Genomic DNA, 12,970 nt, shown 5'->3' on the forward strand with positions numbered 1-12,970 from the left:
GTTCTTAATCTCATTTAGCACTTAATGCAAACCACTAAACTCTACGTGAACGTCTGCAATCGTCCCTAGCTGGTGTCCTTCATCCATCTCACATCAATCTGCAAGCAAAACTAACTTCATCCCTTCTCCACTGAAAATATTTCAATGGCTTCATCCTGGCTACAAAGCTTGACACTTCGTTATAACCTAGTAAACCTTCCGTTAAATGGCCCTCCCTTCCTTCTCACAGCCATTTCCTGAGGCTCACCTGCTGGAATATGATGCTCAAGTCAAAGGCCTTTCCTCCAGTAAACTAGTGTGCCAAATCACTTCTCACTTTGAGACCATCAGTGCTGCATCCTTTGACAGAAATCCTGTACCTCCCCACACACCCCAGTTCACCCCACTGATAACCAGGACCTCAGCTTAAACACTGTAGCTTCATGGAAGCCTTCCCTCATCCTTCACAGTATCAGATCACACGATCAGACCCGCTCATAGAACTCTACACCTCTTCAGAGTTTATCACAATTGCAATCACATAGTTCAATGATTCTGCATGTAAGTCAATGATTATTATTCAATGATAATAATCATGTCTAATTTGTTCCATACTAAAATCAGCATCTAGGACAGTGGGAAATCAATATCCTGAATGGATAAATACAACTGTGGCTGTTTTGCACAATGGCAAATTAGGTGAAAGTTAGGAATTTCATTTGTGTGTGGCCCCATTAGATCTGATCCACTCCAGCACTATTTATGATGTTTCCTTACAAACAAATGGCATAAAAGAAAAATACGATCTTGCTCTATGATCATGGAAGTAGACTAGGCTAAGGACACTGCTTAAACTGTTTGCATCTTCCTAAGGCAGGATAATATTTATACAAAGTGTAACATTATCCTTATTACATGTGTGAAACATGTTTTCCTTAAAAAAAAATACTATCTTACATTAGATTATCTATGTGAACAGAAAACACAGCGCTTCAATTGATTGAATTTTCCAGTTAAGGATGGGATATTCCACTTACTTAGCAAACAACCTAGTACAATGACAGCCCTGTGCATGAGTGCCATTTTTGCCTCTAATATTTTAAGAATCTTACTGATTTATCATTTTGTACTTTTTTAAAAACCAAAACTGCTACTAATTAGAGACCTCATCTTTGTTTCCCCTTTAGGAGAAATATAAAAAGGGGGGAGAGTATATTTACAAAGATTTTACTCAAGAAGGAAAATACCAGAGAGAAAAAAATCAAATATTCTGTATATTATTTATGGGCATGTAGGCATAGATATTTACATAAGTCTTTGGTTTGCAGCCAAGCCCCAGTGGCTCAGGCCTGTAATCCTAGCTACTCAGGAGGCTGAGATCTGAGGATCACAGTTCAAAGCCAGACCAGACACAAAAATCCTGAAATGCTTATCTCCACTTAACCACCAGAAAGCCAGAAGTACTGCCGTGGCTCAAAGTGGTAGAGTGTCAGCCTTGAACTGAAGAGTTCAGGAACAATACCCAGGCCCAGAGTTCAAACCCCACAATGGACCAAAAAAAAAGTAGTCTTTGTTTTGAACTAAAAAATATTTAAGATAAATTATTAGATTAAGGGGGCCAGAAGTTGGTCTAGTGGTAGAGTTCTTGCCTAGCATGCAAAAAGACCTGGGTTCAATTCCTCTGTACCACATATATAAAGCCAGAAATGGTACTGTGGCTCAAGTGGTAGAGCTCTAGCCTTATGAAAGCACAAGGACAGTGCTCAGGCCCTGAGTTCAGGTCCCAAGACTGGCAAAAAAATTATTAGATTAATAATTTACCATAAGTAAAATAAAAATAAAAATAGAAGCACAAATGACACCAGAAGACCTTAGAGGCAGGCCCAGTCACACTGTCATGGCATGGGCCTGGGTCTTGAAGCTTTCATGCTACCAACTTAATCAGAGTTTGACTCAGGAAAACACTCCAAGCATTCCTATAAAAAACAGAAGAGCTGGCAGGGTAAGCTTGGTATTAAGATCAGAAAAAAAATGTTTCCCTTGGAGAGTCCTAAGGAAGCAAGAACAGTGTACTTATACAAGGAAAACTACTTTTTCTACTAAAGTAACTGATTGTTTGATGTCTTGTTATCACAGGACCCCATGCAAGGGCATTTCCTAGTTCATCCTCTCTTAAGCAAGATAAGTTAACTTCCTATTGCTCCCACAAGATGAATATTCATAACACAAATCTGTTTTCTTACAGTTCTGGATCTCACAAGTCTGAAGCTAAAATCAAGGTGATGGCAGAGCTATATTTCTTCAGATACTCTACAGGAAAATCAGTTACCCAGTTTCTAGAGGCCGCCCATATCTATGGGCAGTGACCTTACCTTCTTACCTTCTGATTCTCTGTGATATGTGTTTCTATCTCTCTCTCTGCTTCTATCCTCACATCACTTTCTCTTGTCTTCTTCTTACCTGTGAGATTACTCTGGGTTCACCCCTATTATCCATGATAATCTCACTACCTCAAGAGACCCAACCTCATTTGCAAAGTGTCTTTGCCATGTAAGTATAACATATTCACAGATCTCCAAGGAATAAGATACAGACATCTTTTGGAAAGAGAGGAGAAAGGGCTCATTATTCAGCCTACCACACAAGGCTTCTTCATTTAATTTATGGCTACCTAAAATGTAAAGATGGGGTGTCAAAAGATGTTCATATTAGTAAGAGCCATAAGTGGAAAGCTTAAAAGGTTTTTAAATGTAAGAGCTAATGATAGAATTCTTTTTAGTACCAAGTTCATTTTCTATATTCCAAATGATATGATATTAAAATACTATTTACAATTTTTGTCAAGAACACATTGAGTACATAAAAAGAAGCACACCTACACAAAAACTTGAGTGTGAAATAAAATAACTGTCGTACCAAGTACTGTACTAAAAACTCAAGGACTTTATCGCCTTATTCTACTCTTAGTCACAGGAAGAAATTCCTAATGAATGTTTAGAAAAGGGGAAAAACGGGACAGGTCCTCCAACTTTATGGATGTATGAAGTCCAGACACCACGTCTGATTTGGGGAAGAACAGCCACACGTGAACCACAATGGACATTGCTAGAAACGAACACAAGGAGGATGAGATTCTATTTCAGACCCTACTCATGTGCCCTGACAAACAAGATGAAGGTGGGAGTGATCGATCACATCTCTGAGGTGCACAAAGATCTGTAAATTATTAAGTGAACTCAAAGGCAATAACGGTGACAACTCCTCTCCTCCCACTACATTTGAGGATTGACATCTCTCAACAGTGTCTTTAATTGTGAAATTCAACCAACACATAATGTTCCCTAAAGAACCTTTCACTAAGTATCAGCTTCTTGTTCACAGGGAAAAATTCAACCAAGCCCATCAAACCAAGCCTATCTCCAGAATGATTTGATTTCAAGATACTTTCTTGAAATAAAGGTCATTGGGGAGTCTGATACCACATTAGATCTATGCACTGCAGATACAAAATATTTTTCAATCCTGGACTTGAAGCTGTGATGCCATTCTCTTTGCCCAAAACACATCATTTTCTCAAACTTTGGAACTTGTGATTGATGTTACACTTTAGATGCTAAAGAACCAAGTTAGGGTAGTGTAAACACATATTCCTATTTTAATCTTTCCAATGTATCTATAAAACTAGAAATGTTCCAAGTTCTACCTACTCTTCTCAAAGTGAACAAATTATGAAAAAGTATGTACATAGAAACACAAGTACATGTTGGTGCATGTTTAGTATAAAAGGGAAAGCAACAGTATACTTATAATAACTAAGATTGTCACCGAAATCTTTGAATTTATCTTACTACAGGCAACAGTTGTACACTTAAGAACTAATTACAAGTGAAATCATTATGAAGGGCCAGGGGTATGACCTAGTGCCCAACCAACTGTTGTTTTTCAGTAGGATTCTATATGAACCTTTTTGAAAGCAGTATGATATAAATCACCATTCCTGACATCTATCTATTCCTTAGAAATTCTAGTAAGTTCTTTGGATAACACTTAGTCCAACACCTTCACTTTATGGATAAGAAAACCTGAGCTAAATGACATACTCCAAGTCATACAGCAGATTGGAGGCATGGTCCAAGTAGTATAATTCTAGTTAAGCGAGTCCAGGGCTGAGTTCATACCCAGTGCACAAAAAAACAAAATTTTATATATACGTGTGTGTGTGTCTGTGTGTCACACAGAAAATTAGGGACAGAATTTGCACTACTCCTGACCATTGTTAAATCACACTTTAAAACCCTAATCAAGAATGCCAGTAACCAAACAAGTGAAAAAAAGTTGGCAAGAATCAAAAACATTTCTGGGAAGCTAAACTACACAGAAGGAACACACACATACACAGAAAATACAAACAATTACTTAAACGAATATGGATGCAAAAATCAACAGAATCCTAGCAAACTGAAACCAGCAACATCTAAAAAGATTGTATACCACAATAATACAGAAATTATACCAGGAATGAAAGGTTAATGTAATGTCCAAAAATTAATCTATGTAATAAAACACATTTTAAAAATCCGTATTATCTCAAAAGGTAAAGAAAGGCACCAAATATACTAACATCCAAAAAGTAGAAAAAGAAAAACTTTCTGAACCTTATCAAGAACATCTATGAAAAACCCACAGCTACACTTAGGCTTTATAGTAGAAGACTAGTGTTTTTCTTTTAACATCAGGAACAGGAGAAGGATGTCTGTTCTTACTGATTCTATTGAATACCATGCTTAATGTTCTGGCCAAGGCAATTAAATAAGAAAAGGAACTAAAAGGCATTCAGATTAAAAAGGAAGAAGTAAAACTACTATTCAGAAATAACATGATCTTATAAATTTAAAAAATCCAAGGTATACACTAAACTATTATTAGATCTGGTAAAATAGTTTAGTAAAGTTGCAGACACAATGGGTCTCTAGATACTGTCATGAGCAATCAAAAATTAATGTATAAAAATAATTCCTTTTACAGAGTTACAAAAAGAATAAAGTTAGCAAAAGAAGCATAAATTTATACTCTGAAAACTACAAAATATTGTTGAAAATGAAAAAGAACCTTAATAAATGGAAACATAACCTAAGTTCGAGGCTCCGAAGAATTAACATTTCTAAAACAGCAATACTTTCAAAACTGACCTATAAAATCAACACAATCCCTTTCAGAACCTCGCCTAGCTAGCTTCTTTACAGAAACTAATAGGCTGATTCCAAATCCATATGGAAAATCATGACCTTGGACTAGTTATAATTAAACACTGAACAAGGAAAAAAATAACATATACATTTTATTTCATCAAAAGTAAAGACTTTTTGCTTCACAGGTCTCCACAAAAAAAACAAAGAAAGGGGGAAATGAAAGGATACACATTTTATGGAATGAAGTAATTGTGATACTATATCTGAATAAAGTATTCACATATCAGTAATAGTCTTAATAGACAAATTGGCCACTTGAAAAATGGACAAAAGATAGGAATAAGCATGTTGCCAAAGATATACAAATGACCCAAAAGTACCTGAAAACATGCTTAGCATAGTTAGGGAAACATACATCAAAACTATAATGAAAAAACTTCATCTTTTCTCGGATGGTAGAAGCAGTAAGACAATAACAAGTGTTAGCTATGCTTGTAGAAAAAAACAAAGCTGCCATATATTCATGGTGGATATGAAAAATACTTTGGCTGTTTCTTACAGAATAGAACATAGGTTACATGTGACCGAAGAGATTGTATAAGTAAATTCTCAAGACATAGGTATATACAAAACTGTCCCACAAATGTATTTAACGATATTATTCAGGTAGCTAAAAGGTAGAAACACCCAATGTCAATCAACTGAAGGAAAGAATAAAACATAGTGTATATCTATTACATTGTAATACAATTTATTCATCACAAAAAAGGAAGTATTAACATAAGCTACAATGTAGATAAATCTTGAAAACAATGTTTAGTGAAAGAAGCCAGTCACTTAAGACCACAATTATATAATTACATTAAAATGAGATACTATTGTAGGCTAATAAATAAAGATAGAAAATAGATCAGTGGCTGAGCAGTGGTGGCTCATGCTTACAATCCTAACTACTCAAGAGGCTAAGATCTGAGGATTGTGGTTCAAAGCCAGTCCGGGCACTAAAATCCATGAGACTCTTATGCTCAACCACCAGAAAACCAGAAGTGGTGCTGTGTGGCTCAAGTGGTAGAGTGCTATTCTTGAGCTGAAGAGCTCAGGGACAAAGCCCAGACACAGAGTTCAAGCCCCATGACAGATCCTCCCCCCAATAAAAAAGTGGGGGGGGGGGGGAAACAGACCAGTGGTTGGTTGCCTATAGCTAGAATTGAATAGTAAGAATATAACTAATGCTAGTATGTAGTTTCCTTTTACAGCAATGGAACTATTCTAAAATTAGATTGTACTGATGACTATATATCTAATGATGCTAAAATGTGGATTTGTACAGTGATTTATGTGGTACACAAACTATACTGCAATAAAGCTCTTTAAGAAAAAGCATACTAGCCAAGCGCAGTGGCTCACACCTGTAATCCTAACTACTCAGGAAGCTGAGATCTGAGAATCGTTGTTCAAAGCCAGCCTAGGCACTAAAGTCCATGAGACTCTATCTCCAATTAATCACTAAAAAATCAGAAGTGGCACTGTGGCTCCAGGTGTAGGGAGATAGCCTTGAGCTGAAGAGCTCAGGGACAGCGCCCAGGCCCAGAGTTCAAGCCCCAGATGGACCAAAAAAAAAGAAAGAAAGAAAGAAAAGAAAAGAAAAACATACGGTGGCTTTCACTGTAGTGTCTCGAATTACTTGTTCTAGGAGAAACCCACTATGTCATGAGGACATCTGAGTAGATCCATGCAAAGGTCCATGTGAGAAGGCACTAAAGAATTCCTACCAAATGCAGATGGGGACGCCATCTTAGAAGGGGAACTTCCCCTCCTGAAAAGTCTTCAGTAACTATGGTCCTGGCCATTGTCTTGACTGCAACCTCATGAATATCCCAGAGCCATAACCATTAAGATAAGCAACTTCCTGACCCACAGAAATTGTTGCTTTAAGCTATTCATGCTTAGTAATTTGTTACTGCACAACAGATAGTCTTCAACTATCCTTAGTATTAGGCTCTAATGACAGAAAAATCTAAGGTCCTATCCTTCCAATAGTGGTTTTTCCTCTTCTAAGTTTAGTTGACCCCATCCATATACTTACAGTAGCTAATGTCATCTTAGTAAAACGTATTCCCATCATCTGGCTTAGCTGAATGAACCAAAAGTAGACATCTGACCAAAAACAAACCAAGTAAGTCCCCTGAGGCTTCTGTAACTGATACTGAGAAAGGAACAGTGTTTTTCTAGTACCTGAAGTGTATGACATAAAACCTGGGAGCTGCCAGAAGCGTGATCTTTCCCATGTAGGAAAAGGTGGATAGCAATAGAGAATAATCATGGCATCACTTCGGGTACAGCTTATGTTAAGTTTCATGTTCTAATGACAACTTGTATAGCCATTCTTCCAGTGGAGAGGGTATATATACATATCTGGTAACCCCAGCAGCAGAAGAGCATCCGTTACAGAGGAGGTGATAAAGTACTTATTGAATAAATGAGTAAAATAACCCAATAATCCCTCCAATAATATTTCTCTTTGCTCACTGTTCAACAGTTGTATTAATCATTTAAAAGGTAAAAGACTGAGGCCCTGAGTTTAGTAGAGTGTTTGCCTAGCATGCACAAAAACCCGGGTTCCATTCCTTGGTACCACATACACAGAAAAAGCTTAAAGTGGTGCTGTGGCTTAAGTGGTAGAGTTCTAGCATTGAGAAAACCCAAGGTCAGCGCTCAGACACCAAGTTCAAGCCCCAAGATTGGCAAAAAGAAAAAAAAAGGTAAAAGAACAAACTCTTGTGCTGGATTTAGACTTTATATATCTCTCTATTATAATACTTACCATAATAGATGCTAACCACTAGTTTATATGGTTCCTTCTACAGCCAAACAAAGTATTTTCTTTGTCATTTTTGGTAAGATCAACACCATGTAATCTAGAAAACATTAAGTACCCAAGATTTTATCTTTAATGGACCTTCTTGATCCATATTCTCCAGCTTTCACAGTCCATCATCAATTTATCAAGTATCTAACATCTGCAAGACAGGAGACTACAATAAACTATTAGGCCTGTTCCTACATCTTCATTCTGGATGAATTCACTAAACAACTATCCAATTACCTACGATATGCCAGGAGCTACAAACTAGAAAAAGTACTTGGTGTCTGCTCTCAAGGACCTTACTGTCTAGCACAGACAAGTGAATGATTTTTTTCATAGTATTGCGTGTTAAGTGTTCCTGAAGAGGCTAGACAGACACTCTACTTTAGAAGCAGGACATACACAGACAAGATAATATAACAAAGCTGTGTGATACAGTCATCAAACGAGAATGTTCTGTTCCAAGTTACACTAAAATAATGCACACACACACACACACACACACACACACGCACACCACTCCACACCATACCACACCATTACTATATAATATTGTTTGGAATAATTTTTCGATTTACATTTAACCAGCAACCTCCAGTGACTACTATGGACAAAGTAACTGCTTAGAATTTTCGCAACAACATCTCATTCAATTTTCAAATTTTGCTGATAAAAGTAAGTCTGAAAGAGTAAAGTGAGTTGCCCAAGTCTATACAGCTGGTAAGTGGCAGTATTGTCTTCCAACTCCATGTCCAGGCAAGCCATGCTTTGGGGGGACATATAATTAGAGCAATTTCCAAATCCTTACATTGGCTTTTATTGCTTTTCTTTTTATTTCCCTGCTCCTTCCATGACATGCAGTCACATTCTGCACGAATGGGTTATCACCAACTGTCAACTTGATACGATCTTATGCTTGTCCACATGTCAAGAAGGGACCACATCAGATCAAATTACTATGGAGCCTATTATAGCATCATGTGCTGAGAAAAGCTCACACAGCTGGCTGAAGATGAGCAGTTATCTCAGTTTATATTTTAAAAGTGCTTTTGACCATTACATCCCTGGAGTTGTTGAAGTGTTTGACAATAATCGAAATGACTGTTCATTTCCTTTGACAGCTAACAGTATTAATAAATTCAGCAAAATCTCATCATCCGTCAGATAAATTTCTAAAATGTAAACTTGAAGGTGATGATTCACAGTACTCATTTTTTTCTAAAACTTAGCATTATTTTCAAAACCCAGAAACTGAGCAGTTGGTTGGCTACTATAAGTGTGTTGTTTCCTGGTTACTGAGGAAAAAAGTCTTCTGTTGCATCACGGTCAGTGACAGGAGTGTATGACTTCAAGTAGTGTTTGCTACATTGTATGATTCTACATATACCAAGGAGTGAATCACTATGTAAGGTAAGGGAAAAAACTTTACAAAATCTTTACACCAGAAAGCACATCATCACATCCATTCTGGTATAAGTCAGCTTTAACACTGAATACATGGATACTAAAATGAATAGCTTTAAAAAAAATCAATTGAGCTGGCTGCCACTGGTTCAAGCCTATAATCCTAGTGGTTCAGAAGGCTGAGCTCTGAGAATCACAGTTCAAAGCCAGCTCTGGCAGCAAAATCCATGAGATTCTTAGCTCCAATTAACAACAACAACAACAAATACTGAATGGAGGTGTGGCTCAAGAGGTAGCGCACTACTCTTGAGCACAACATCTGAAGGACAGAACCCATGCCCTGAGTTAAAGCCCCAGAACATGCACACACACACACACACACACACACACACACACACACACACACAAATTGAGAGAAAACTTAAGCCAATGGAACCTATACAAAATATGAAATATGCTAGGTGCTTAAAATATTATAGAGTAGCCCAAGGTACATTACAGATTCAAAATGATCAAAAATGGAATGTCTTGGTCTGGGAGTATGGCCTAGTGGTAGAGTGCTTGCCTAGAATGCGTGGATGCCCTGGATTTGATTCCTTGGTACCACATTCACAGAAAAAGCTGGAAGTGGTGCTGTTGTTCAAGTGTTAGGCTTAAGAAAGCTCAAGGACAGTGATGAGGCCCTGAGTTCAAGCCCCATAACTGGCAAAAAAAAAAATGCTGAATTAAGCATAAGTTTAGTATCTCCTATAGAAAGCCACTAGACTGGCACCCAATGGAATGCTAATAAGTGATTCATTAGAAATTACGAAAATTGAAAGAACTGTAGAGCAGAGCTAACTTCACCATCGGTTCACAGACAGGGTAATGTGAACTAGGTGCACCACTGAAACCGGCTATTTAAGCTCTCTGTCTATTAGTAAAAGGAATATTTCAATAGGCCAAAGCTAGGGTTTCAGAAAAGATCAACCCAAAGTGCATTGATGGGTCAGGGCTTAGAACCACCCAGGCTTATACAATGAAAAAGTAACTGGACCAGTCCAAGGCCAACGGCAATCTGAGGATCTCCATCAGGAGAACGGTAAGCGCTTAAGCCTGTTTAGTTAGTCCCTTTCACCGAGAGCTTCCAACTGACAGAGCCTGCATCTCAAGAGACCTTTTCTGCAGGAAATCCAAGGACCTGCAAGTCCAGGATTCCAGGGTAACTGCAGAGAAGAGCGCGCTCGGTCCCAGGCGCGCCCGGCCTCTGGATCTCACCGAAGACCAGCCGCACTCACAGCCCAGAGACCGTCCTCCGCCCCACTTAAGCTGCCACAGGACCGCGGCCGCGTGGGTGAGGGTTTCCGAGCGCTCCGCCTGGACCACCTTAGGAAGAGCAGAAAGGGAGGCTCGCCCCAAATCAACCGCCGCACCGCACCCCCACAAAGGCGCACCTTTCGCTCCCCGCAGGGCGCAGTGACGGACGCGTCACCGGTGCGGGAAGGGGGCGCGCAGGCATCGTCCGAGACCAGTGCCCTCAGCGGCCGCCGCCGGAGCCCCGACGCTACCCGGTGCGGGGGAAACCTTGCGGCCGCCCTTCCAGGACTCCCCAGGGTCGTCCCGGGACCCCGACCCCTCGCCCCCACCCCGCCCGCGGCTCCCGCCCCGTCCGCGAGGCCCCGCCCCGGGCCCGCCCCTCGGCGCGGCGGCTCCGGCCCGCGCCCCCCAGCCCGTGCGGGCCGCCGCGGGCCCCCCGCGCGTCCCCGAGCCCGGCCCCGCCGGCACCGGACGGGGACGCTCACCGGTCCGCAGCTCGAGCTTGACCGTGAGGAGCCGCTCGCCGCCGTCGCTGCCGTCCCCACTGCTGCCCGCGCCGCTGCCGCCGCCGCCGCTGCCCTCCTCCTCCATCTTCTCCCTTTCTCCGATCCCGCGGGTCGTTCGGAAGGAAACCCGGGAGGCAGCGGGTGCCCGTCCCCTCTCAGCTCCGGCTGCAACCCCGAGAGCCGGGGCGCCGCGCGCCAGCTCCACAACTCGGACGCCGCCGAGACGAGTGTCTTTCCCGCTCTGTCCGCGCGGCTCGCGCCTCTGCCTCCTCCCCCTTCGGCGGGCACCGCTAGTACCGCGCAACCAAGCCGCCCCCTGCTCCACCGCCGCCTCCTCCAGGCCACTCCGCCCACAGCCAGCAAGGTAGGAGAAGCGCCGTCGTCGATTGGACGAGAGGCGCGCGCGTCTGCCGGCGCTGGCTTCTATTGGCCAGTCCTCTCTGACGTTTCACGAGCCTCCCCGCCCCACTCCTCGAATTGTTGTTGCTTGGCGGGGAGGCAGGAGAAGGAGGAGTGCGGCCACTCGGATTGGTGAGACCTGAGATTGGGCTCCGCCCATTTCCACCAGTGCACACGCGCAATCCAAGCCTTCTGTGCCCTGACCTCCCCAGAGCCGTCACACCCCTTATTCCCCAGCTCCTATCTGTTAGTAAACAGTGTCTAGTAGTCAGGAGGCGCTCGGGGCCCGTGATTGGCTACTGTTGAAAGAGGCGGGGAGGGATGATTGGAACGTTCGGTCCGCCAATCACCGCGGACAGAGGCGGGGCCTGGAGGGAAGCGCTGCTTCCCCACGTGTGTGCACACAGTCTCAGAACCTCAGACACTGGTACATAGGTACACACATAGGTGACTGTCCGAAAAACGCCGTGGCCTTAAAAGAAAAAAAAAGGTGTTATTTGCAGGAGTGAGCCTAGAACAAGGTAAGCGGACTCTGGGCTTAAATATAGGTAATTCTTAGACATTACATTAACTCCCAGTCCTGGCCCCGCCCTCCCCCGCCTTGAGGAATTTTGCACACACACACACACAAATCATTTCTACCGAACTCTTTTGGGCTCCAGGAAGATGCAGAAATTAAGAAAATAGAACATGCAATGACTACCCCTCCCCCCGGAACTTTTCGGTGGAGCTTGAGAAACTGACAAACTGTGCAGTATACACAGGAAACTATACAGCAGAATTTGAAGTAATATAGTGGTACGGTACAAAACGTTTGAGGGTCTCACAGATGATAGTAATTATTCTCAGAGGAGCAAGAAGGGTTTTGAGATCAAAGATGTGTTTGGATAGGATTAGAAATGCCAGCATCAGAGAGATGGTTATTGAGCATAAGCCTGGAGTAAAGAAGGCAAGGATAGTATGAAAGTTAGGTGGAAGTATGATGATGAGAGAAACAGCTGAACAAGTAAGGAAAGGATGGAGAACCTTAAAGACTAATGTTGGAAGTCCATTTTATTTAGCACACAATGGTATGACTGTTCTCTTGGAAATTAGGTTTGATTATAAAGAGAAGGGTGGACTGAAGGAAAAGAAGAAAGTTGTCAGGGAAAGAATATGGTTGCAAAGATAGATGCAATAGAGGTCTAATTTTGAGTAACAGATCTGAGATCCAAAAAAGGAGAGACTTAATGATGTAGACTTTGACATACTTCATGAAACAGTACTGGAAGGCTTTTTGAAGGAAGTATTCTTTAAGCTAAGTCTTTAAAGATGGGTACAGTTCCCCAGGA

The 12,970-nt window shown here is 41.4% G+C and overlaps 1 protein-coding gene across 1 annotated transcript in view; it reads right to left on the reverse strand.

The window, feature by feature from the left end:
- Positions 1 to 11,565, reverse strand: part of Rps6ka5 (ribosomal protein S6 kinase A5) — a 131,829-nt gene extending 120,264 nt beyond the window's left edge. The window contains exon 1 of the mRNA XM_090344706.1: positions 11,220 to 11,565. Coding sequence (XP_090200832.1) covers positions 11,220 to 11,325 — 106 coding nt within the window. The 5' untranslated portion in view covers positions 11,326 to 11,565. The remainder of the gene's footprint in view (positions 1 to 11,219) is intronic.
- Between the last annotated feature and the right edge of the window lie 1,405 nt (positions 11,566 to 12,970).

The sequence above is a fragment of the Megascapheus bottae genome, chromosome 14, assembly GCF_031878675.1.
Source record: "Megascapheus bottae isolate mThoBot1 chromosome 14, mThoBot2.hap1, whole genome shotgun sequence".
NCBI classification, from domain to species: domain Eukaryota; kingdom Metazoa; phylum Chordata; class Mammalia; order Rodentia; family Geomyidae; genus Megascapheus; species Megascapheus bottae.